General features: G+C 39.6%; 2 protein-coding genes across 4 annotated transcripts; both read left to right on the plus strand.

Annotated features, from left to right (window-relative positions):
- Positions 1 to 12,569: 12,569 nt before the first annotated feature.
- LOC131230862 (putative expansin-A17) lies at positions 12,570 to 14,818 on the plus strand. Its single transcript, XM_058226886.1, has 3 exons — positions 12,570 to 12,768; positions 13,671 to 13,992; positions 14,421 to 14,818. Exons 1-3 carry the CDS (start codon positions 12,633 to 12,635, stop codon positions 14,725 to 14,727), a joined length of 765 nt encoding a protein of 254 aa, XP_058082869.1. The 5' UTR covers positions 12,570 to 12,632; the 3' UTR covers positions 14,728 to 14,818.
- A 5,400-nt stretch (positions 14,819 to 20,218) lies between these two features.
- On the plus strand, positions 20,219 to 24,712 carry LOC131231225 (NAD(P)H-quinone oxidoreductase subunit S, chloroplastic). Of its 3 annotated transcripts, none has more exons than XM_058227351.1 (2): positions 20,219 to 21,006; positions 24,563 to 24,712. In XM_058227351.1, the coding sequence occupies exon 1, from the start codon at positions 20,294 to 20,296 to the stop codon at positions 20,999 to 21,001; it is 708 nt and encodes a 235-aa protein (XP_058083334.1). In that variant the 5' UTR covers positions 20,219 to 20,293; the 3' UTR covers positions 21,002 to 21,006; positions 24,563 to 24,712. The 3 variants fall into 3 exon arrangements, with proteins under 3 accessions (XP_058083334.1, XP_058083335.1, XP_058083336.1); XM_058227352.1 differs by lacking the exon at positions 24,563 to 24,712 and adding an exon at positions 24,182 to 24,196; XM_058227353.1 differs by lacking the exon at positions 24,563 to 24,712 and adding an exon at positions 22,878 to 23,850.
- The last annotated feature ends 757 nt before the right edge of the window (positions 24,713 to 25,469 follow it).

Below are 25,469 nucleotides of genomic sequence, written 5' to 3' on the forward strand. Positions count from 1 at the left end.
CTCTGGGCTTCTGTCCTGCATATGGCTGCTTTTAACCTTCAATCTTTGGCTCCACCTTTCCTTCTTTTTACCTATTTTATGTTGTGAACCAGGCATGTATGTGCTATATGCTGGCCATTCATCTGATCTGGCCAAACGAGGCTGTTCCCATGTCACCTATATGACATTCAAAAAAAGTGTTCATGAGGATTCCTGCCCATGTTCCAAAAACAAGCCCCAATATGCAAGATACCAGCCAAAAATGAACCCCAATATGCAGGATCCCAAGGCAAGTTGCCGTGTTCGCTTATATGAATCTTTTACAGCTTGTTCCAAGGGTGACTGTCAGATGGAAGGTTGAAGTGGAAAAATGAAAAACGTGGTGGTTCAAAATTTGTCAAGCAAATGTTCATTTATTGTAGGATTTGATTTTCCATGATCTTATTTTGGTGCTCTGCCTCATCTACATTGCAGCCCGTGATTCCAATGATCTACATCTGTGCCATGTGCATTGGCTCCCAAGCTTGTATCCTTTTAAAATATGTCCAACCAAATCTTTGAATTTTGCAAATCCACACCTTTATATATCCATGGATTTTAGGTAAATCTGATTTCTCAAAGTAAATAGGGACTTTGCGAATCCTCAAAATGAGAGACTTTATATATATATATATATATATATATATATATATATATATATATATATATATGGAAAAGGTACTATGCGCTCGACCTCACGATAAGCTCCCGTGAGGTCGAGCTGTGTGGGCCCCACCGTGATGCGTGTCAACCATCAACACCGTGCATTTGATGGGTCCCCTCTAAATTATGGGATATCCCAAAAATCAGCCGTATACGGAACTCAGGTGGGCCATACCATCTAAAATCATGTGAAGACACCGTTAAAACATATAAAAGCACTTGGTGGGGCCACCTGAGTTTTGAATGCTACTGAAACTTGGTCTGAACTCTCATCTAAGTGGGACACACATAATGGATGGGCTTGATTTGCAAACCACATCTCGGTGGGCCCAAAAAATGATTATGAATGTTTTAATGGTGCACGGCCCCTCCCCACTTCTGTATGTGGTGTGGCCCACACAAGTCACAGATTGACTTGATTTTTGAGACCTAGGGCCACGATGGAATGGTGCATCTGACTGATGGGGTAGATGTTCGAAACGCATCACGGTGGGGCCCACACAGCTCGTCCTCATGGGACGGACTCGCGAGGTGGATGGGGTAGATGTTCGAAACGCATCACGGTGGGGCCCACACAGCTTGACCTCATAGGACGGACCCGTGAGGTCAAGCGCATAGTACCTTTTCCCTATATATATATATATATATATATATATATATATATATATATATAGGAAAAGGTTCTTTGCTATGCAATAGATGCTCCCCAAATCTAAGGATTTATAGTTTGATCGGTAAACAAAGGATCTGGAATTTGCCAAATCCAATGCTAATCCATGAATTTGACAGGTTGCTGAATTTAAGAAATTCACATTCTTATTTCTTTGATCTGAAACAGGGCCTTAAATAAAATGGCATGAACCCATTTTTAAGTGTCAACAAGACGGGGCCTCAATGGAATTGCTTAGCTGTAATTGAGTAAAAAATGTCAATTATATCAAAGACAAGAGTTGATAAATACATAGGACATCAATCATGGCAGCTCCCAACACTAACAGAGAAGAAGGAATGGATGGATGTTAGAATGCTTAGGCATCAATTCTTTTTTAGGAACTGTTTATGCCACTTCCACCGGATTTAATCTTCCATCGTGATTTCTGCCATCAGTGCATTGCAAATGTGGAGAGGCTTGGTCTTGAGGAAGAAGCCTAGAGAGTTTGTGTATCTGATCTGGGAGGCGATTCCATTTGTGACGGGTGAGTAAGATATGTGTTTGGTCCCTGCCAAGCTTGGTTTCCTCCTCGCAATCTCGCTCAGGGCTGCTCAACAAGGTCACCTTAAAAACCTCATCTTCATGGTCGTTGGGCACCTTAAGCCTGTAGGTCCCACTCTTATCCCTGACTCCCACACCTTCTCACTGCTTGTCATGTCCTCACATTCAATAGACAAGTACATCGGCTGCTGCTGGTATTAGAAGTTTTGATTCGGGTTGACTTTCACAGAATAGACAAGCTTGTTAAGATGGTAGGAAGAAAATCTGATGCCATGGGCAAGGTAGACATAAGAGCCTGATTAATCCCATGATGACGCCCATGTGATCAATGCTGTAGGTTATTGAAGGGTGGGCCCCACCTAAACCATTCGATCCATGAATTCATTGAAAACAATCTGAAAATTAAAAAAAGTTTTGGTGCGGCCCTTACTGTGGGGCCTACCTTGATGTATGTATTCTAAATCCACTCGTCTATCCCTTTTGCGATATTATTTTAGGGCTTGAGCCCAAAAATCAAGCAGATTCAAATCTCAGGTGAACCATGCGATGGGAAATAATGCCGATTGACCATTAAAAACTACTGAAAGGCCCTTTTTTCTTTTTCTTTTTTTTGTGGCTCAAGCTGATATTTGTTTTATCCTATCATTTAATTTGTGTGACCTTATCAACAAGTTTGATGGCAAATAAACAGTATGGTGGGCCCTAGGAAGTTTTTAATGGCGGGGCATTCAATCACCACTATTTCCTGTAGTATTTGGATCTGCTTCATTTTTGGGCTCATGCCCTAAAATGATATGGAAAAACAGAAGGACAACATCGATGTAGAATATATACATCAAGGTGGGCCCCAGGGTAAGGGCCCTTGAAACCAAAAATCAATCAATTGAGGATTGATACATGGTGTTGAATTATTCCCTACTACTAGGTTTGAGGACCTTTGTCCTTTTCCTGATTCCCGGTTGCAAGAGAAATTCAAGATGCTAGATCTTTCAAAGTGTGATGGCACAAGATATTTAATAGTGCACACTGCAGCGACAGCACAGAACAAAAAGTGAAATAACTAGCCGACTATAACAGGGAAGAGCACGTCCTTGGGGTGTGAAGGAACCTAATCCTTACTCATTTAACTAAAATTGGCTCAGTTATATGAAAGAGAGTTTGTCTCATTTGTTGTGAGAGGTGTTGCTGGACCGCTTCAAACTCAGCATAGCTACGGCCAGCATGCACTGGTATTGCATCGCCACAACAGCTGAAGGTTGATTTGACATGATCAGTTCTACGTGAGGTGTAGCTGACCTCATCCTGCTGATATATGGAGGCGATGGGACAAGAGGAACAAACTCCCAACTAATTAAATACACACACATATATAGAGGCATGCTCTCCCATGCACCTATGCACGAGCGCACCTTTCCACACGTATCATGGGTGTTGAATCCGAACGGTCCATAAGATACGGAATCCTATGAAACCTTAGGGGGTGAATTTTCACCCTGATCTAAGATTCTGGTAGGCCATAGTAAAGAGAAATTCAAATCAAGGAAAGAAACTATTTGCATTTTTATGGCCCACCAAAGTTTTGGTTGTTGCTTTTTTGTGGCTTAAAAAATAATTAAAAAATGAAAATTCAAAATTTTCAAAATTTAGAGATTTTCCCGCCAAAATACCTTTTTGAATTTTTTAAATTAAAAAGTGCCGTGTGTGTGCTTTGTCCCACATCGAAAATGCAGAGAAAAGTTTTGTAGTTTATATGAGATGTTGAGAAGGGTATTCTTACTTAGAGCTTTTTGGAAGAGATGAAACACGGGTTGCGGTTCCAGTGCGAAGCACTAGAACACACGCACGCGAGGGCGTGGGCAGTGTGGCTGTAGTGGCGCTAGATGGCGCACTTTGCACTTCGCACGTGCGCATCGTGTCGCTCCCTCGCGACCTTACTCGAACTCGGTGCGCCAAGATGATCTGCTGATCATGTGGACAACGGCCGTAAACGTTTTCAAACGCTCGACCATTGAATACCATACAAGAACGGTGCTATACCTGATGCAAACTGGACCATTCCAGTCCAATTTTATCATCTCAACACACCATCTCCCAATCAACAGTTCATAGCTTCATACTAGAATACCTCCTCCGGCAATTAGAATGCCCAGTCTGCTCAGAGTTGCAGTTTCCAGTACAAATATTATTGGCTGCTGAGTTTAGTACGTCAGGTCCAAGCATAATATATTTATAATCTCATCTTTGGTTTCTAAACCAGAGGGGTTCGCAGGTGAGCGTTCCGATATATATATATATATATATATATATATATATATATATATATATATATATATATATATATATATAATGAACATGGTGGCTATTTAATTAAATTTATTACTTATTCTTCCATTTAATCACATGCATGCATGCATTGTCTAAGGTCTAAGGTCTGCATTCGTTCAGGAGTTAATCATAAAGATGATCAGTTGTGGCAAATCTTCTTGATTCTTTTGAAACTTACAGCTAGTGATCTTGAAAGATTTGCTCTCACCCATATCTAATACAGCTAACTAAGATATCTACAACCAGCTTGGACGTGGTCTGGATCAACTGATCAAGAGCTCGGTTATCCTAACAAATCATGCTCATTGATACAAATCACTTTCTGAATGCTTTGCTCTCGGACATCGAAAACCCAGTGGCATGGATCATCAGGGAAAACCTTTTTTAAAAAACTTGTGTAGCTCTATTGGAATGTTAAAAGAACCTGATCAGCTTCTCATCTATAACATACAACATAGTTTCTATGGTAGCCAGATACTCGAGCAGAAGCAGAAATGAATGACAAGAGCCCGGTAGAAGCGGACTCTAACGAGTGCAATAATTCGATATAGGTCGAAAGCTCGAGCCTGCACTCATAATCCGTGAAGATGGATTATGATATTTTGGTGGGTGAATTGATATCCAATCCACTACTTGATGGTGGCATTTGGACAGGTGGGATGCCTATAATTATAAGTTGGTCATCCGAGAAATGGCTTGGACAACAGAAATGAATGATGTGGCTTGGGATATCTTTCTTTTCTTTTTTCTTTTCTTTTTCTTTTTTAAATTATTTATTATTATTAATGATGTGATAAGTTGGGGAATATAGAAAACCAAGTAAATTGATTGAACCAAAATGCTTAGCTGTGACTAGCATTCCTTTGGCACTCAAACAGCCCCAAAGAGTTAAAAGAGACTATTTGTTTATATGAACTGTTTTTTTTTTCGATCCATACCAGCACAACGAGTGGGATATAAATGCTGCAGTGATGGGCATTGCTTAAAACACCACCATTGAACATGTGGCCTTCATATGTTGATTGGGACCATTGATTCAGTAGTCCATCATGGGTTGACTATATATATGTCCCAAAATCTCACTCTCCTTCATTTTGCATGCTTCTAATCCTATGGTTAAATCAACAATGCTAAATATGAAAACTCTAAGATGACTTCTCCTCAGCTAGACTTCACAGGAATCAAAATCATACACACAAATGGGGCTTCTAACCTGTGTTTCATGCCCACAAATCTGTTCATTATCTAATGTAGCCATTTCAATCCAGAACCCAGTTTATATAGACATTGAACTGGTTTAGATACAAAGAACTCAAGCAATAGACATGAACAACCATAATGATTATGTTTTTCAGGACTTTTCACTTCTGAATTACAAAAGGTAGTATGTTTAAATAGCAAGTAGAAATTATACTTTTTAGTAGATAATCTATATCTTGTGCTAATTTTAAAAAACTCTAATAATAACTATATAGAATCAACAATTTTATTTACAATTTAAACTATCATAAACATCAAAGTAAAATGAAAAAAAATCATATTTTTCTTGTGAATTCCTTATATCCAAACACACCCAAATGAAATTGATGGGGTGGGAAACCCAACATAAAAATCCCATTTTGAATTTCATTTTTTAAATTCCAACTCCCACCGGCTCTTGACGGTGGGATATCTTGGCACCGAAGACATGGCCCAAGGCCATGACGTTCTCTCATAATGTATCATAAATGTCTTTGCTTGCGTAGGCTGGCATGAGAAGGGATCCTTGTATTATTTTTATTAGTAGTACCAAAGGCATATAAGCACGTGTGACTTCCATATGCGCGTACAACTAGTTCGAGCCTTTATTTTAATGTCCACCTCCCTCTCAAATCTTACAAGTTCAACCAATATATGATCCAATCATTGCTGGAAAAATGAGAATTCATTGAGCTAGGCTTCTATGTTAAAAATGGTGGTGACTCTTCAAACGTACACATGACATAGTTTTAAGCCAATCTGGACTGTTCAAATCGCCGACCCAACTCATCACTCTACTGATATTAACCATCTGATTATTTTTTTTTCCCTTCGAATTTGAACCACTCTAAACTCCAGTTTCTGACCGTCTGTTCGATATCCATTAATTGGATTGTTAGGAGTTCGGATATTTTGATCATCAGCATAATGTTAGTAATGTACTGTCCAAAATCAGACCCATAATCTGGATGGTCTGGGTAGCTTGTAAACCAGTGCCATGTCATGCACCACAGTTTTTTAAATGTTACAAGTAGCATATGAGTATAAGCCCGTATTGTAAAGCTGTTGAATGAGTAGGAATGAGCATAACCCATGTGAAACATAAATGCAAGTCATATGAGGAATGATCTGTGAAGTGCATGGATCTTTTGGCTCCCACCTCACACTCTTTCCACACGTCTATGAGATGGAAGCTCTTCCAACATCTAGATTCCTATCTCAAAAAATCAGGCTATTGAAATGATCTTGTGGGCCATATCTCTATCCTTACTGTACATCTGTTATGTACAAGTTTTGATCTTGCACAAGTGCACCACATCGCCACGTGCTGAGGGGTTTAAAAGTGTGGTCTCTTGGGTGCACTTATGCTCCTTCCGTGAGAAATCCACTCTGTCAATCAGTTTCTGGGACTCATTTTACGTCATGATTCCAAAAATGAGGCAGACCCAAAATTCAATTGGACCACACTATTAGAGACAGTGTAGATGGAACGCCCACTGTTATAGAGCCACCCAAGTTTTGAATCAAGCTAATATTTGTATTTTCAGTTCATATAAATTAGAATGACTTATGAATGGTTTGGATATGGCATATGAGTATTATGGTGGGCTCTAAAACTGGGCATTCCATCCCAATTCCTGTGGTATGGTATGCTTGAGTTTTGGATCGTCTCATTTTTTCGATCATGTCCTGACACGAGTTGAGAAACTGATGGATAAAATGAATTTCTCACAGACATCTCAGTGGACCACATAGCTTACTATCACAAGAACTTCTTGCGGCTGGGGTACCTGCAATTCACGTCCTATGATCAGACCATCATGTAGGGCTTTTTGAGTACAATTTATTTATTTATTTTTTATTTTTATAATTTTAACTTTTACTTTTTATATTTCCATTTATGGCTTTTACCATGTGATTGAAAAACTAATTTCATCAATTACCATCGTTTTGGTTAATCTTTAGTTGAATCAGATTAGTTAATTAGGTCATCTTATCGCTGTTTAGTTAACTTAATAAGTGAGCCATCCATTTTCATGTTTTGACTTCCCATTTAAATTATTTTACAATTGTGTCACTTAATCTCCAATGATTTAAAATATAATGTGCCATATGGTCAACATGCCCCCATCAGCACTCATAAGAGATGATGCTAATACATTCCGGTTCCATCGGATCATTTCCCATTGACTCCTTGTTTTGTGCTCTTGCATGTTCTAGATATTGTATTTTATGTTTGTAAGCCAGTACTAAAAGTTGGTTTGATTGACTTGAGAAATATTCAAATTAAACTAAAATGAACATTGGCATTCAACCGTTTGTTTTCCTCCATACATCTGACTTGTGCAGAACATCCTAGCCGGTAGGTGGCACCCTAAAGATCACCTAAGATGAAAACCAAAGTGGCCCACTTATCAGGCCAGCTACACCGTAGGAATAAATGGACAGACAATGGTATAAGGTACAACTGTTTCCCACCCAATGAGAGGAGTGAGATCACATTTGAGCTTCAGATGATCTTGGAAGTGCACCGTACCTTCTTCATGGTTCAGATGTTCTACGCGAGTGACACATGAGCCATAAAAGAGGAGTTGTATGTGGATAGTTTACATATAACATTGTACATGAACAGTTGACTTGTCATCCAAATTTCCATTTCGTACCGTCCGCAGCAAGTCTAAGACGAGTACCCCATGATATATATATATATATATATATATACAGAGAGAGAGAGAGAGAGAGAGAGAGAGAGAGATTCTCCTTCAAAAGTTTGGGTGAGGCCAACTGGTATTAATGTAAAATCAACCCAAGTTAAGTAGGCCAGGATCCAAAATTCAACCTAATTCTTGATTTAACCTTCAAATAGTTTGGTTTTGCATAGCCCACCAGAATCAAGATGAGCCTGAGCATGTTATCTAAGCTGTCTTATCAAAGTTAGGGCGTATTTGGATGCTACCAAATAAGTAGCTTTTTCAACTTGTGTAAGTTAATAAATTACTTTTCTTAAATAAATTAGTTTGGTTAACTTTTTAAAAAATAACTTACTTTTATTAATTATTTTATTATTGTTTTTCAACTTCCAAAGGTAATTTATTTCATTCATTTTTCATTGATAACATATTAACTCAAGAAATTATTTAAGGAAATTTGCTCTTTGTAGCTAGCAATGAACCAATTCTAAGTTGACGCAGGAAGAGTGTGAAGGGATAATGAAAGCATCATTGTTTTTCTCAAGTGATTAAAACTTTGAATCTATGAGGATATTTTCTTGAATTCACAAATAAAAGAAAATTAGAAATTTTATTTATCAATAATTGTCTAAGGTGCATGTGTCTCAATTGCATAATTGATAAAGAAAAAAATAAATCAAAATTTATTATTATAAAAATAGTAAAATTCTAACTCTAATAAAAGCCCTACTCTTAGTAAAACTCTTCTAAAATATAATTTCTAAAAATAAAAATTCTAAATAAACTTTTGCTATAAGAGTCCTAGCGTGATTACAAGTTTTTTTTTTTTTTTTTTCTTTAAAGAAGAAGAAAATCGAAAACTTTAAAAATAATGATATTCTACAAAAATTGAAATGATTAAAAATAATAATTTTTTCTAAAATTTCATTTTTGAGTTGAAAGTATACAATTTCTGACAAAATGAAGAGACACGGCTCATTTTGTAAGTTAATTCATCCCGAATGACCCATCACAATAAAGATTAATAGGTTGTGCGGCCCTGATGTTATTCGAATCAAAAGATATAATCAATTTATGGTTCACCTTCTTTAGATCCAACCATGCTAGGAGTAAGCCAATTGCTGGTGGTCAGTGCTCTGTGGGCCTCACCATGATGTATGTGTTTCATCCACGCCGTCCATTAATTTTTTTTAAAGATCATTTTATGTTATTAGAGAAAAAATGAGGTATATCCAAATCTCATGTGGAGCGCGTTAGAGGAAACAGTGTTGAATGAATGTTAACCATTAAAACTTTTTGGGGGTCATAAAAGTTTTGGATCAAGCTGATCTTTTTTTCTTCTTTTTTTCCCCTTCATTTGGGTCTGTATGACCTAATCAACAAATTGGATGTCAAATAAACAGTACATTGGGCCTTGAGAAGATTTTAATAGTGGATATCCAATGACTATTATTTTCCTCTAGTGTGGTCAACGTTAGAATTATATCCCCCTAATTTTTGGCATTAACCCTAAAATGATCGGTAAAAAATGGATGAACGTAATGGATGAAACACATACATCATGGTGGGGTCCACGGAGCATCGAACATCAGCCACTGGGCTGGTGGCAGGGGGAGTAGCCAATCCATTTCCTGTTCGAGTAGCCAAATTGCTACTGACGTGGCGTCACCAATCTCTGTGGACCCCACCATGATGCATGTTTTCTATCCATACCGGTGGGTGCTCCCTTTGACACCGTCCATACCGATGTTGCATCCATACCGGTGGGTCCACGTCCGTATGCAGGACTGCCGATGGGATTGGAATGGGCTCGAGGCACCATCCAGAGAGAGAGAGAGAGAGAGAGAGAGAGAGAGAGATGGATGGACTGCCGAATCCAGCAGAAAATCGCTGTTACTGCCATCCGCCTTATCTCCTCATCAAACCAAACACGCCATCGCCCCTACATTGGTGGAGTGGACTTGCGAATCCCATAGAGTACTGATAACTCCCTTTTAATCCATCCGTCCAAACGGGCCCTAATTATGTTCATTCCTCGTGAGAACCAATCAAATTAGGTTGCGTGTAATTTGGATAGATCACCTTCTTTAGATCCAACCATGCTAGGAGTATATTTGTGCCACCTCCTACATCATAAGTTCGTGTATATAGAAAATCATCTAATGAATGGGTAGATGATCTAGTAGGCTCCATATGATGATGGCTCATATTGAGGTGGCCCCACATGATGGATGATCCACATGAAAGATCCCCCCAAATGATGAATGGATTGCATCCAAGACAAGCCTGGCAATGATAGGCAACTCACATTGAAGGTGGGGCCCACATGACGGGCAACCCACATCGAAGGCGGGTTCAACATGATGGGCAATTAATAATGGCGGGTCTCACATGATGGATGATCCACATCAAGGTGGGCCCCACATGATGGACAATCCACATCAAAGGTCACCTTAATGATGAGTGGCCAATGTCTGAGGTGGGTCCCGTATAATGGATGGCCCACATTAGAGGTGGGTCCACTTGATGGACGGTCCATATCAAAGGTGGGCTCCACATGATGGGTAGTGGATATTAAAATGGGCCTCACATGATGGACAATGACATTGATGGTGGGCCCCACATGATGGATGATTGATATCAAAAGTGGACCTATCTAATGAACTGTGCACATTAAAAGTCGACCCCTAATAATGAATGTCCCACAACCAAGGTGGACCCTAATGATGGATAGCCCACAACAAAGTTGGGGCCCACACAATGAATGATCCACAACAAAGGTTCGCCCCACATGATGGACAATGGATGTAAAGGGAACAACAAACTTTCAATAAATTACTTACAATCAAATATACTTTTCTACTTCTTGAATAATAAACAGGTTGTTTATGAAAAGTATTTAGTTATTGGCCTTTTATCTCAGTCTTCCCTAACAAGACCCAAAATGGGTTTGATATGTCCCATCTATAGCATGGACCACTGTTTGAATTTATTCTGGGTATGCGTGTGCCAATTATACAGACCATGTGGACAGGATTGCCTGATGACCCAGCCACCACCAGCCTCCATGGTAGTATGACTCTATGAGGTCACCCATCCATTTTTGCCAGCTCATTTGAGCGCATGAACCCAAAAGCTCAATTGGACCACACCACAGGAAACCGTAGGGATAATGAGTTCACCGTTGAAACATTCTCAGGGCCCACATGTGATGTTGATTGTCATCCAACCAGTTGATAAGGTCACACAAACTTCGATGAAGGGAAAACACAAAAATCAGCTTGATCCAAAACTTCTGTGGCCCACAAGAAGTTTTCAACGGTGGACGTTCAATCCCCACTATTTTCTGCGGTGTGGTCTAATTGAGCTTTGGATATGCTTCAGTTTTTGACTCATGGCCTAAAATGATGGCAGAACATATACATGACGGTCCGGATTTGTCATTGTTGCACATGAAGTGTGAGCTGGACCTAATGGACGGTCCGGATTGGGTTATTGGACTTGGGGAAATTCGAGGCTTTGCATAGTATACTGGATAATCCAGAGCACTGGTCTGATGTGTCCCACAAAAGTACATCAACGATCCAGAGCAGATTCCATGAATCTGGAGGCACCGACATGTCATTCTGAACACGTGGCAAACATGCATCATGGATCAGATCAAAACCGTTCATTTCGTGACCCATAGTCCAAAAATCAGTGTTTAGACGGTTCTAACCTGTGGAGTCAAATGAACACTAAAACTATCAATGACTTCTATTAAGAAATTAATATTAAGTTAATTACCGTTAACCAACAGCCGAATCCACAGGATGTATGGTTTAGATCATCATACACGTGCCACGTATGTGCCAGAGGCAGGTAATCCGTTCTCTCTACTGAAACAGTCAAAACATACATGTGTACATCATCACTTACATAAGAATTCCATGGTATAAATCACCACCATTTACAAAATGGTAGCAACTCATCATCATCACACGCAGGACGCATGCGTGGCTATCAGAACGATCAAAATTGTGGGTCACATTGTATATGGAGAAAATCTCGAAGATCAACCCGATCGAGAAATCCTGGCCGTCGATTCAGTGGCTAACAATGGACAGTTAAAGAAAAGTAATGAGTGGTTCAAATTCAACAAGCCTAACTTGATAGTAAAGCTTCATCTAAAACTGGGTCAGCAATTTGGACGGTCTGAATTTATGCAAAACCCTGGCATGTGTACGGAAAAGGGGTCACCGTCATTTTTTAAACGGTGGTCAACTATCATAAAATAACTCGTTCCATCATTTGCGAGCTGTTCTAGACAGATGGGAGTGTTTGGCAGTGGTCATGACTCATGTATGTTGAGTCTGGAAAACAGTTGGCACATGCGATCTGATGATGAAATCCAATATAAATAGTGGTGTGGTGGGGTTGTGGAGAAGCCATCTCTATCTAGCAAAACATAAGTATTTCTTTTTGGGTTTGCAAGAGAATCCAAAATGGAGAAGTTTGCTAAATATGGAGGAGTTTTGCTATTTCTCATTGTGTGTGCCGCTAAATATGTAGGTGCAGCTATTGTTTGGCAGCGTGCCCATGCAACATTTTATGGTGGAAGTGATGCTTCTGGTACAATGGGTATGTACCATATGCTTGCTTCTTTCATTAATTCACTCCTATTTTCTAAGTTTTCATGACATTGATAATTTAGGTGTAGTTCATCATGCATTGGTTTGTATGAGTGGGGTCCATGGTTCAGTGATCCAAACTTCTGATTTCACGAGTCCCACATGGATGGGACCAACTACCCACGAAATGGGAATATCACAGCCATTGATTTTGTTTTTTGGATTTTCTTTTGTCTGATGTGGGACATTGCTATGGTTTCTCTCTTAACTTTGTGTTTGGTCTGGGCACACAGATTTTAGCCATCTACATTATGTGCTCTGAGCAGAAACCCGGGCTGTCCACACATCAGCTGGGCCACATCAACAAATGGACTTTGATCACTAGAAAACACATTCAGCATATATATGTTGTCCAACTGATCAGACTGGTGGGGCTGCTTGATGAACGACCAAGATCAGGCACACATTACTTACCGTCGCATGTGCTGGTTTGAGTGCAAATGCTTTGCATTTTGGATTTTTTCTAGCTACTTGGTTGATCTGTGGCCTAGATGGCCCAATAAGACAGCAATTGATGCTGAGGAAAGACATGGGGTGAAGATTATTTGAATTTCTCATCCATTTATTGATTAATCTATCCATATGTCCGTCCATCGAAGACTGTGATTGGATGCACAATGGATTGAATTTTGAAGATTCATAAACGACCACAATCAAATGTTTCCTTGAAATCTGAAATTATGTTTCTTCAGAGCACAAACTTGAAAGTAATGTGATTGCAATTTAAAGCCCAAACAGCCAATCTGTTTGCTAATTTAATTTGATAATGCATCCAAACGTGCCTAGACAAACTGAAAATTTCAAATGTGATCATGTGCTTAATAAAATGATGAAAATGTTAAATGGATGCAGGTGGTGCTTGTGGCTATGAGAATCTGTACAGTTCTGGTTATGGGACAAACAATGCTGCCTTGAGCACAGCTCTCTTCAACAATGGGAATGCATGTGGGGCATGTTTTCAAATAGTATGTGACTCAACACAGGATCCTCAATGGTGTTTGAAGGGGACATCTATCACAATCACAGCCACCAATTTCTGTCCACCAAACTATGCCCTCCCAAACAACAATGGAGGTTGGTGTAATCCTCCAAATCAGCACTTTGACTTGTCCCAACCTGCTTTTCAGAAGATTGCAATTTACAAGGGAGGGATTGTGCCAGTCTTTTACAGAAGGTACCTATTTCTGTCCCTTTGATTATGTATCATCACCTCAGCCATGCCATCTTTGATGATGGGGCCACAAGGTGGGCCACAGACCCTATCATGTAGATGATTGCCCCCTGATCAGACAACTTACTCAGGTGGGCCACAATTTACACCAATGAAGAGAACTTAGCGAGTTCTTTTCAGCCGTCTGTTTATTTTGCACATTGACCCACATGATGTATGGACGAACCTGATTATTGGGCCCGGTGGATATACTCAACACCTGATGGGCAGCTTGGATTTCCACACATGTGGCTGCATGTAGAGGGCTGGCTTTCAGGCCTGTGGAATTATGATCTGCAAAGCCATACTTTTGATCTTGTAATTATAGAGTTTCTAATTTGGGATTTCTAACCATTTGAGTAGAACCATGATAAAATTATTCTTGATACCAGGGTCACTTGCAAGAGAACTGGGGGCATGAGGTTTACCATCAACGGACGGGATTACTTTGAGCTTGTGATGATTAGTAATGTGGGTGGAAATGGGGAGATATCTAAGGTGTGGATCAAAGGGTCTAAAACTGACTGGCTTGCAATGACTAGGAACTGGGGTGCAAACTGGCAGAGCAACTCCTATCTCAATGGCCAGAGCCTTTCTTTCAGAATCCAAACAAGCAATGGAAAATTCCGAACTGTATATAACGTGGTGCCTTCCAATTGGAGGTTTGGTCAGACCTTCACCAGCTCCATCCAATTCTAACCATTGGATTTTGAAAACTTCCTCTCTTTACCTCTTTTGTTTTTTTAGTAGATTTGTATAGAATTTGGTTGTGGCTAAAGAATAAAAATTGGCCCACCTAGTGAATATTAGTAAAGAATTCACCACTTGTTTAGTGTAAGAAAGAGAAACATAGAAAAATTTCTCTTGAGAGAGCTTCCGTTGGTTATATGAAATCCACTTCTCTTGAGAGAGCTTCTGTTGGTTATATGAAATCCACTTGTATCTTCAAAGCATTTATTTAAATACAATCTTTATGACAATGATTGCATTTGAGTTAATCCAAGGCCAATATGCAGCACATTTCTGGAGTGATGGGCCATTAATCTATTGGGCATCACATGGATGGATCACAGGACAAAACCCTTGGGGATCTAACTATCGTAGCCATCACATATTCAGCATGCAATTGCACAGTTAGAGAGAATGAGCTTCAACAATCCATATTCAATAGGCAAAAGTCGCGCTGATCAGATGACTTGGTTGCTCTAATTTTAGGGCCATGGTCTTTCAAGTGCCCTGATCACCCAAGGAGGGTGCCATGTATATGGTGGAGATGCTAGAGATGTGCGAGCTTCCGTCTCTCTTGCAAGGTTCACAAGCTTCACAAGGAAACCTGTGACTGCATTTCTTGTCGTGCATTTCGTTAACAGAATTTCACTAAACACGAAATTTCATGATATTTGGTGCAACCAAACGCACTCTTATTAGTTATGGAGCTGGAATATCAGCATATGAGTGGTACCAACACAAGGAATCTTTACCAAAAGGGCTGCACCAAAAGACCATGAACCCCATGTTTCTCTACCAGGGTGCTATGGATGCACCATTGCACCTGCAACATGTGCTACCTAACACCCCATGGTTGTCTACCATGACCATGTCGTGGTTTTTTATCGAGCCAATCATGTGGTTGTTGTCAATCAAGTTACAATCTTAGTAAAAAAAAAAAAAACTATTTTGAAAGGAGGCAAAGGAAAACAAAGGCCTCTTGACACCATGCTGCTAACAGAAAATGAAAGAAAACACACCCATAATTAGTTATGGGTACTTCCAATTTCTTTAAACTATTCACCACACCATTCCGCATCAGTCCCCTTATAATTCCAACTTGAATATCTTCCAAAATAGCAATTCCACAGTCCCTCAGCCAACCTATCTATCTGGAAAGACATCTCATCTTCGCTGCAACCACTATTTTCGTCTCCTGCCTCTAGCTTCCCTCTGAGAGAGCCCAGCTTCTCTGCTAGATAACCACCTCCATCTTCCTCCCATCCACCCTCCGCCGTCTCATTCTTCAAATCCTCCATCTGAAAACACCCCAATTCAACATCATCAATGTCAATGCAACATTCAGCTTTGTCATTCATCCACGCTACTCCTAGTCTGCAATGTTCATCCACACTCCCCTCGGCAGGCGTAACTTCCCTCTCCCCTTCAAAGTTTTCTGACACCATGAACCGATAAACTGCCATAAAGCACATTCCAGCAGAGAAAGTGAGGGGAGAGAAGTACCATATAATCTCCAAAACTGGTAGGCATAAAACTGCAGCCAATAGTAAGAAACAGAAGAGAAAGGACACGAGCGCAGAATGACTCAGGGACGTTTTGAAGATGGTTTTAAGGGTTCTCAGCAGGACAAGAAGATTGGTGAGCATGGCTAGCTAGTCTTGATTGTAGCAAGTTTGTGTGCAAAGCTGGTTTTCATGGACCAAAAAGGGGATTATTCTGTGAACTTTATGCTTAGCCTAAAATTATTGTGCTTGGGCTCTTTCCTTTAGTATAGTGGAAGCTGACTTGTAACCAAAAGAATATGTGCTTTGCAGTTTTTGTAAGAGATAACAAGGAATTGTTCCAACTGCTTTGGATGGAGAATTTGATCAGGAGATGCCTGTATTTTACTATTTAAGCATCCAGTTTACCACATCAAATTACACAAACCACCCAAATTACAACTAGTAACGATATAAGGGCGTATCGGTCATGTGATTCATGAGCCCCATGATTACGACTTGTCATTGAATAAGGAGATTGCCTGTAGCCAATGGTTGAAATCAAGAAATTAAATTGTTGGTCCCCCATGTACAGTCCATGTGCTGGTTCCATAGGAAGAACATCATGTCACGAATTGCTTGAAACAGGTGATAAGAAGCGGAAAACCCGATGTGGTGCCATTTCAATAGTGGCTGAAGATCATATCATAGGCTGATATGTATTATCTGCACATGACGCGATGGCCTTCTTGTTAGATGCTTGAGCATGGACTCATCAGTAGCAGCTTGCCTCTGCCGTGCTGCGTCTGTATTAGTGATATCTGAAATACATCCCAACTTATTGGGCCCTCAGAAATACATGTGCATCCCAACTTACTGGTATTTTTTTTCTTTGGGAATTAGCAATTGGATATGGGGCCATTTTGTAATGATCCACAACATTATATGATGGGCCACATAGTGGATGGTTAATAACCAAAACAATTTTCAAAATTGGAAAAACCTATGTATGATCCACAAAAGAATGTTTAAAGGAGATTATTCATATACAAAGGAAAAGAGTTTTAAATGATCAGATGGTTGAAATATTGGAATCAGCCTTCTCTTTTAATCTTTTTTTTTTTTTTTTCATGCATCCCCATCTACAATGAGGCCCATCTTATAAACTGTTTGTATCACTAAAACATGACCTCAGATTGGATATGTACATCCAGGATGTAAGATAGCAATACCTCTAGACATATTGTAGCAAACCCCTCATCAAATACTCCTTTTGACCATGGATTCCCACTCTCGCAAACCTCTCTCTCTCTCTCCATGTGCATTACACGTACCATATCCATCAGTTTTCATAGAATGATCAGTTAAGAAATGCAGAAGTGTGTGTGTATAATGTAAGGGCATTTAGATTTATTTGAACAATCAAGCTTCTGATTTAATCACTTTAAAATGTCCAATCGAAGTGTTGTTTGATAAACTGAAAAATAAACTTTGAAAATTAAATCAAGTGCAGAATTTTAGTACTCATAAGCACTGAAAAAATGAAAGAAAATATAAATCTTTTTTCCAAAAAAAAAAAAGTCCTAAAAAACAACATGAGCATCCGCGGTATATGCATTCTGATTTCAGCACATGCATATCGTTGAGCCTTGCTGTACCGTAGAGTTACTATACAATCCACTTCTATATGGTGGAACGCGGATTAACTGCTGAAAGCTTTCGAAGTTAGTTCTGGTGCTGGAAAGCTAGGTGGGTCCACCGTGACATTTGTAATAAATCCACCTTGTCCATCCATTTTTTTCCAGCTTATTTTAGAACTTCCAACAAAAATGAGGGAGATCCAACAGTCAATTGGGACACATGAGAGGAAATAGGGGAGATTGAACGGCCACTATGACTTATCTGGTAAAACGGATGGACTGGATGAATTTATCACAATCATCACGCTGTGCCCCCACATAGCTTAGCTTGCCAGAATGAGAGCCTCCTGCCAAAATTGGAAATCTGGGTGGTGTGTGGGGAAATGGATTGGCTACTCCCCCTGCCACCAGCCAGGTGGCTGTGGTCGGTGGTCTCTGGGCCCACCATGATGTATTTGTTTCATCCATTCCGTTAATCCATTTTTACAGATCATTTTAGGGCTTATTCCAAAAAAATGAGAGGCATATAAATCTCAGTTGGACCACACCACAGGAAAGCAATAGGGATTGGATATCCACCATTAAAATCCTCCCAAGGCCCACTGTACTGTTTATTTGACATCCAATCTGTTGATTAGATCATACAGACCTAGATGAATAAAAAAAAAAAAACAAATATCATCTTGATCCAAAACTTTTATGGCCCCAAAAAGTTTTTAATATTCAAAGTTCATTGGACACTGTTTCCTGTAATGTGGCCCACTTGAGATTTGTATATACCTCGTTTTTGGTCTCATATCATAAAATGATCTAGAAAAATAGATGGACGGCATGGATGAAACACATACATTATGGTGGGGACCACAATGCACCGATCACTAGCCCTAGTGGAGGGGGAGTAGCCAATCCGTAGCCGGTGTGTGATACATCAGCTAATTCGCTTCCAACATGACAGGATTTGATTGGAGGGCAGCTGATGTTACACGTGGGCCTTGAGTCAATTACGGCAAATCTCTAACGATGGCCTGATCGCCAATCAAATCCTGCCACTGCTTCGTACGGAAACGTGAAACTATTTCCGATGAGTGCATACCACGTGTGTGGTAGTGAAGAGATGCAGATTACCCGCAGCTGGAGGATGTACCTTATTGCTATTGCCACGTTTTATCCATTCCGTACATCGGTTTTCATTTCAGATCCCCGACTAATGACGTGGCACTAGGGAAACGGATTGGCTACTCCCCTTAACGCCAGCTCTGTGGCTGGTGGTCGGTGCTCTGTGGGCCCACCATGATGTATGTGTTTCATCTACTCGGTTCATACATTTTTACAGATAATTTTATTGCCTGATTCCAAAAATGAGAGGGATATAAATCTCAGGTAGACCACACTACATGAAAACAATAGTGATGGGATGTCAACCATTAAAATCCTCTTAAGGCCCACTATATTGTTTATTTGACATCCAATCTGTTGATTAGGTCATACAGGCCCAAATGAAGAAAAAAACAAATATCTGATCCAAAACTTTAATAGCCCCCAAAATGTTTTCAACGGTCGATCCTCATTTAACACTGTTTCCTGTAATGTGGTCCACTTGAGATTTGGATATATCTCATTTTTTGGATTCATATCGTAAAATGATCTGTAAAAACAGATGTATGGCATGGATGAAATACATACATCATGGTAGGATCCACATAGCACCGACCACTAGCCATTGGCTGGTGTCGGGGGAGTAGCCAATCCGTTCCCGGCACCAGGGGCTTGAAACAATGCCACGTGTAATAGTAGATGATGTGGGAGTTCGGGAAACGGATAGGCTACTCCCCCTGCCTCCACCATTGGCTGATGGTCGGTGCTCTGTGGGCCTCTCCATGATTTAAGTATTTCATCCATGCCGTCCATCTATTTTAATAGATCATTTTATGGTAACGAAGGAAAAAATGAGATATATCTCAATCTCAAGTGGACCACATTACAGGAAACAGTGTTTAATGAACGCTGACCATTAAAAGCGTTTTGGGGGCCACAAAAGTTTTGGATCAAGTTTATATTTATTTTTTCGCTTCATCTGCATCTTTATGACCTAATCAATAGATTGGATGTCAAATAAATAGTTCAAGGGCCTTAGGAGGATTTTAATGGTGGATATCCAATCATTATTGTTTTCCTGTGGTGTGGTCCACTTAAGATTTATATCCCTACATAATTTTTTATTTCAATCCCTAAAATGATCTGTAAAAATGGATGAAAGGAGTGGATGAAATACATACATCACGGGGGGGCCCACAGAGCACCGACCACCAGCCACGGGGCTGGTGTAAGGGGGAGTAGCCAATCCGTCTCCTCTACAAAGTTTTCTCCAGCTGATCGGACGAAGCTTTTCGTTTCCTTCTCTCTCTGCAAAAAACCATGGCTTCTTCTCCTTTCATTCTCCCGAGCCTTCAAAGTGCTCCTTCCCTTCAGAAATCTACTTTCCTTGGAAACCCAACACCAGTCCGTCTCTTCTTCAAAAGCCCACATAAGCCCACTGCCTCTCTCCCTCTCAAACCATCAGCAAAATTCAATCTCTTTGAGCTCTTGGGTGGCAGAGGCCTCTGTAGTGGAGAAGAAGGCCTTGAACAAGAACTCAAGAAAACTGTCGATAGTCCACCCACTTCTTCTACTGAACAGGAAAAACCAGGCACGCTGCCTTCTTCGAATCTCTCGCCTTTGGATGTCGATGAGGACGCTTTTGAGAAGGAGCTCTTAGGTCTCACTGGAGGTTTCCCTGGTGGAGAGAAAGGACTGAACAGATTCATCGAGGAAAACCCCCCTCCAAAAAAGATCGACTCTAGTGGTGAAATGGGTGTTGGGTTTTCGAGCTCGAAGCCCAAACCACCTGAATTGCCTCTCTTGATGCCAGGTATGATTGTTATTGTGAAGAATCCTGACAACCCATTTCACATGTATTGTGGGATTATTCAGAGAATCACGGATGGGAAGGCTGGGGTGCTTTTCGAGGGCGGGAATTGGGATAAGCTCATCACATTTAGGCTCGATGAGCTCGAACGGAGGGAGAAGGGCCCACCGATGGTGAATCCCAAGTCTGCTTCTCTTGAGACTCTGTTCGAAAAGTGATTGAGGTTTGTTCGGATTGTTTTTCTTTGTAATTTAATAGTTTTGTTTTATATCCTTGTGCCTGTGATCTGTATGCTTTTCATGTTTCAGATGCAGTAGGAGTAGTTGCTCTTTTCTGTATTTAGTGTTGAAGAATTGTAGTTAGTTTGTGTTGTGTGAAAAAAAGGTAATTTGATATGAAAGTTGTGTTTTCTTTTGAATTTTATGATATATATTTTTAAAAAGTTTCCTTGTCAATGTGACTTATCTCTCTAATATTCGGCATTAGAGTATTTTGACGATATTGCGAACAGTTGGTTTTGGTTTACAAACATCTTCCATTGGAGGCATGTAAGCTCAACGGATTCTGTGATTAGTCGCAAATGTTGGTTGATGTCTGACGCAGGGATGAACGGGATGAACTTGATGAGGATAACTACTCCGAATCCACGGAGCTTCTCTGGACTCCTCACAGAGACTTCTCGAATCCACGAGGAAAAGAAAGCAGAAGATAGAAATAAATTCTAAGAAATTCGAAATTGATTAATTGATGAATAAAAACGAGTTCACAACCCTTTAAATAAGGGTAACAAGCAATGAGAAAGAAATCAGAATCAAACTACAACTCAAACTCCTAGAATCCGCGACTTACTATAAATAGTAAACTTACTATTTATAGACGGTCGTGATGTCTACTAGTGCGCAAGGTTTTCGGCCAAAAATAGTAAGTGTCCTATTTGGCTTCACCAAACCGTTCTCCTAATTATTCTAAGCTCTTTTCACGTTGGGCGCAACTCCTAAAGCCCGATGGATGAAGAGTTATAATCAAACTAAAACTTACTATTTATAGTAAAAACGAAATTAAAACAGGAAAATGACCGTCGATCCAGGGGTTTTTCGCAATTTCGGGCTGCGCAACCCGGCATAGCCGGGTTGGTTGGCTTCAGTAGCTCGTTCTACCCCAAAATCATATATTTTACGTCAGATAACTCATTCCGGATTGCAAGATACGCCCGATTTAAGGTTCGATGGTCTGGATCACTTCTGTCATCGACCGGGCCTTTTCTGATCCATCTTGGCCATGTAACTGTCCGCAATCCGCTCTACATCAATGTCAGTTGCCGCTGAAGGTGATTGTTTTTGGTTTACTAATACAAGAAAAAGGAAACAGGATCAGAACCAAAACATATATCAGATTGGGAAATGAAACAGATTGTGAATTGCGTCTATGTGTTTATGCTGGCCAGTGTCATTACAAATCAAACTCTGCAAGAAATTAATCATATCAAACTGCAACATTGTAAATGAGTATTACTATGTTCTCAGTTAAGGGTAATTTAGTAATATGTGTATTTAAGGGTAGTTTAGTCATCTCATGTATTCAAGGGGAGTTTAGGCATTGTGATAATTGTATTTTGTATATTCCTCTTTCTCCCTTCAATGAAGGTAGGGAAGGAAAATTTTCTCAACCCTTACTGCAATTTTCATAGTATCAGAGCTTCCTCCACGTATGAGCGTTTTCTAATACATTAGACATCAAATCAGTTTAGTTCATCCCCCTTCCTTCCTCCTGTAGATTGCAAAGCAGTCTTGTTTTTCTGGTTTCAAGCATTGGCTTGTGTTGGGTTGCTGGGTGACCGATATTGTAAGGGATTGGAAAAAGTAGTATTTTCGCAACATTTTGAGCCTAATATCCTCATCTTTGCTGTTGATTTGGGCTTGTGGCATCAAAACCCCTCACTAGAGTTTTCATCGAACCATATTCCTTGCCTTTTTTCTTCTTTTTTTTTTTTTTTTTTTCTGGAATTGAAGGAAGTTCTGATTTGGATATTTGTTCAGCATTCATTGTGCAATTTTGGAGGAAATTTTCACTTGTACCATGGCTGCTTGTTATCAGATCCCGTTCGATCAGACATCCATAGCCGTCCATGGGACTCATATTCCTTCTCAAAGATGTAGTGATTTTCCTTTGGAGATAATTGGAATGGTGGCTGATTCTATGCAAGTAATAAATGTTTAAATTGGAAGTACAAATTTATGCCTTTGGAATGACAGTAATGAATGAATGGAGAGTGAATAATTCAATACCACAACGTGGATGGAAAATTCCATCAATCCTTACGTGGATATGCATTTTGCCAAGTTTCAGACTGCCTAAGAAGCTCAGGAGTACTTATTTGTGCCATATATGCAGTCCAATTCTACCAAAGAGTATCAGTTGGAAATTGATGTTCTGACTACTCGATAGGAGGATCTTCACTTAAGGAGTTCTACTCCATTATGACCGGTTTTCGGGACCAGCTGGCCTTCATGGAGCCCGAGTTCATTGCTGACCGTGCTCTTACCTTAACATTACAGAGAGCAACAAAAATTTTACCCCTTTTTTTTTTCGTGGTTCTGTCCAAGGTTTGAGCAAATAGGTACCTATTCTTCACTAGGCCACACTTTGTCACTGGAATGCTGAAGCTGAGTATCATGTTGTGGCTGGCAATACTTTTGAGGCAGTCTTTCCAATCTTGTATTTTGCAAGTGAACCAAGCTTATTGAGACTGATTGTCATTTTGTGTGTCATCTCTATCAAGATGGCACTCTCTCCCCCCTATACTAACTCCAAGTCTCATGTTGCTGATTTCTTCATTAAGTCCTTATCAGTTATCACGGTATGTTTTCAATTCTAATTAGCAAAATCTCGACGATACCCATCATGCCGTGGGGCGGGGGTGTTACATGTTGTCCATAGGGTAATTTAGTCGTTTCTTGTATTTAAGGTAGTTTGGTCACTGTAATTATTGTGTTTTGTATATACACCTTTTTCTCTCTTCAATGAAGCTAGAGTCTTGATTATTCTCTCAACTCATATTTGTAGAAAATTCCAATAAGCAGTTTGGAAGAGTAAAAGGAAATTTTTTATTTATCGATTCATCAGTTAACAACTATTTGCATAGTGGATTGATATGAACAGTTGTGAAGAAGATCTTGGCATAAAATTGGATAGTTGCTGATTGAACTTGGCATGAAATCATGTATATCAAAATGGATTTTGGGAACAAAATGTGTGGTGTTGTTATGGTTTTAATCTTGTAGAGCTATCTATTCCAAGACTATATTTAAGGTCTCAAACCTTCATAACATTGTCTTTAGGCTTGGCTCGTTTTTCTGTGTTGTTAGTAATCTAATGAGAACTTCTGTTATTGAAAAAAGATATAATTAGAATATCCAGATGCACTTGGAATGCCATCTTCGATTAGTTATTGAACAGGGCAGAAAGGCTGATAGGTCTAGAAGGGCAAGCCTAACACGCTGTTGGGCATTCAATGGTTGGAGAGAACGGATGAAATGGCTAAAGCTGTTGTTAGTAGCAACAGAGCTGATACTGGATATGGTTTATCTATTTATGGCTGATGGGAGAATTCCATGGGTTGCAAGCTACCTTTGAGACCCCCACAACCAGAAATAGAATCATTCCTCTCCATATATGGAAGTGGTTGGGGTTGCAAACAGGAAGGTGTCTGTCAATTATTTTTCAATCTTCAATTACCATTGATGTGTTTATGTTGATTCTAATTAATTTGTTTTATTCAGCAATGATCCCCGAATCCAGATGGATCGGGGTGTTGTGACAGGGGGAGCTTGAGGCCTGTTTACTAAGGATACAGCCTTAGATAGGAATGTTTGGAAAACAGGATCTGTAAAGCCAATCCAAAATGAGGATACAACCTTAGAATCTTCAATTACCATCAATGGGTTATGTTGGTTCTCCTTGAATTTTTTTTATTTTTTTATTTTTATGATTTTTATTTTCTTTTTATTTTTTATTTTTGGAGTTTTTGACGTATGGCACCCACCCTTTTTGCAACATGCCAAAGAAACCCCTTCCTTCTTAATATTGCTAAATAACCCCTTTCATTTTTCACATATGGTCATAAAACACTCTATACTTGACTTTTATTAATGTTGACCATTAAAGGGGACCGTTAACTATTAAATTTGACTGTTGACCTATAAAATGATGCTTTTACCCTTTCGAGAAAAAAAGTATCTTCTATGAAATGATGCATTTGCCCTTAACTTTATACATATAAAAAACGAAAATCTCATTTATCTATAAAAATTAAAAGAAAAAAAAAGTGTGAATAGTAAATGTAATGGTTAGCTATTCCCTTTAATGTTCAACTTTGATATTAGTCCATCACAAAGTATTTTATAACTGTATATGAAAGATAGGAAGTTTCTTTGACAATATAAAATGGGAGGGTCTTTGGCATGTGGCAAGAAGGGATATTAGTATATGTAAACCCTCTTTGTTTTATTTGGTAATGAATTGGGGTTGGACCTAGGTGTGGTGAGAAGGGGATCTGAAGGCCTGTTTTCCATGGGCTTATTTAATTTGATAATGAATTGATACATGAAAATGATTGTAGCTGCCAAAGGAGGAAGCCACAATAGAATGCAATTCTCATTTTTTGGATTCCCATGTATACCAATTTCG

Source organism: Magnolia sinica, chromosome 17, assembly GCF_029962835.1.
Source record: "Magnolia sinica isolate HGM2019 chromosome 17, MsV1, whole genome shotgun sequence".
In the NCBI taxonomy this organism is placed as follows: domain Eukaryota; kingdom Viridiplantae; phylum Streptophyta; class Magnoliopsida; order Magnoliales; family Magnoliaceae; genus Magnolia; species Magnolia sinica.

Coding starts and splice junctions, on each gene's coding strand:
- LOC131230862 (XM_058226886.1), top strand. CDS start 12,633: ATGGAGAAGTTTGCTAAATATGGAGGAGTTTTGCTATTTCTCATTGTG. Junction 12,769..13,670: donor TGATGCTTCTGGTACAATGG/GTATGTACCATA, acceptor AAATGGATGCAG/GTGGTGCTTGTGGCTATGAG. Junction 13,993..14,420: donor GTGCCAGTCTTTTACAGAAG/GTACCTATTTCT, acceptor TCTTGATACCAG/GGTCACTTGCAAGAGAACTG.
- LOC131231225 (XM_058227351.1), top strand. CDS start 20,294: ATGGCTTCTTCTCCTTTCATTCTCCCGAGCCTTCAAAGTGCTCCTTCC.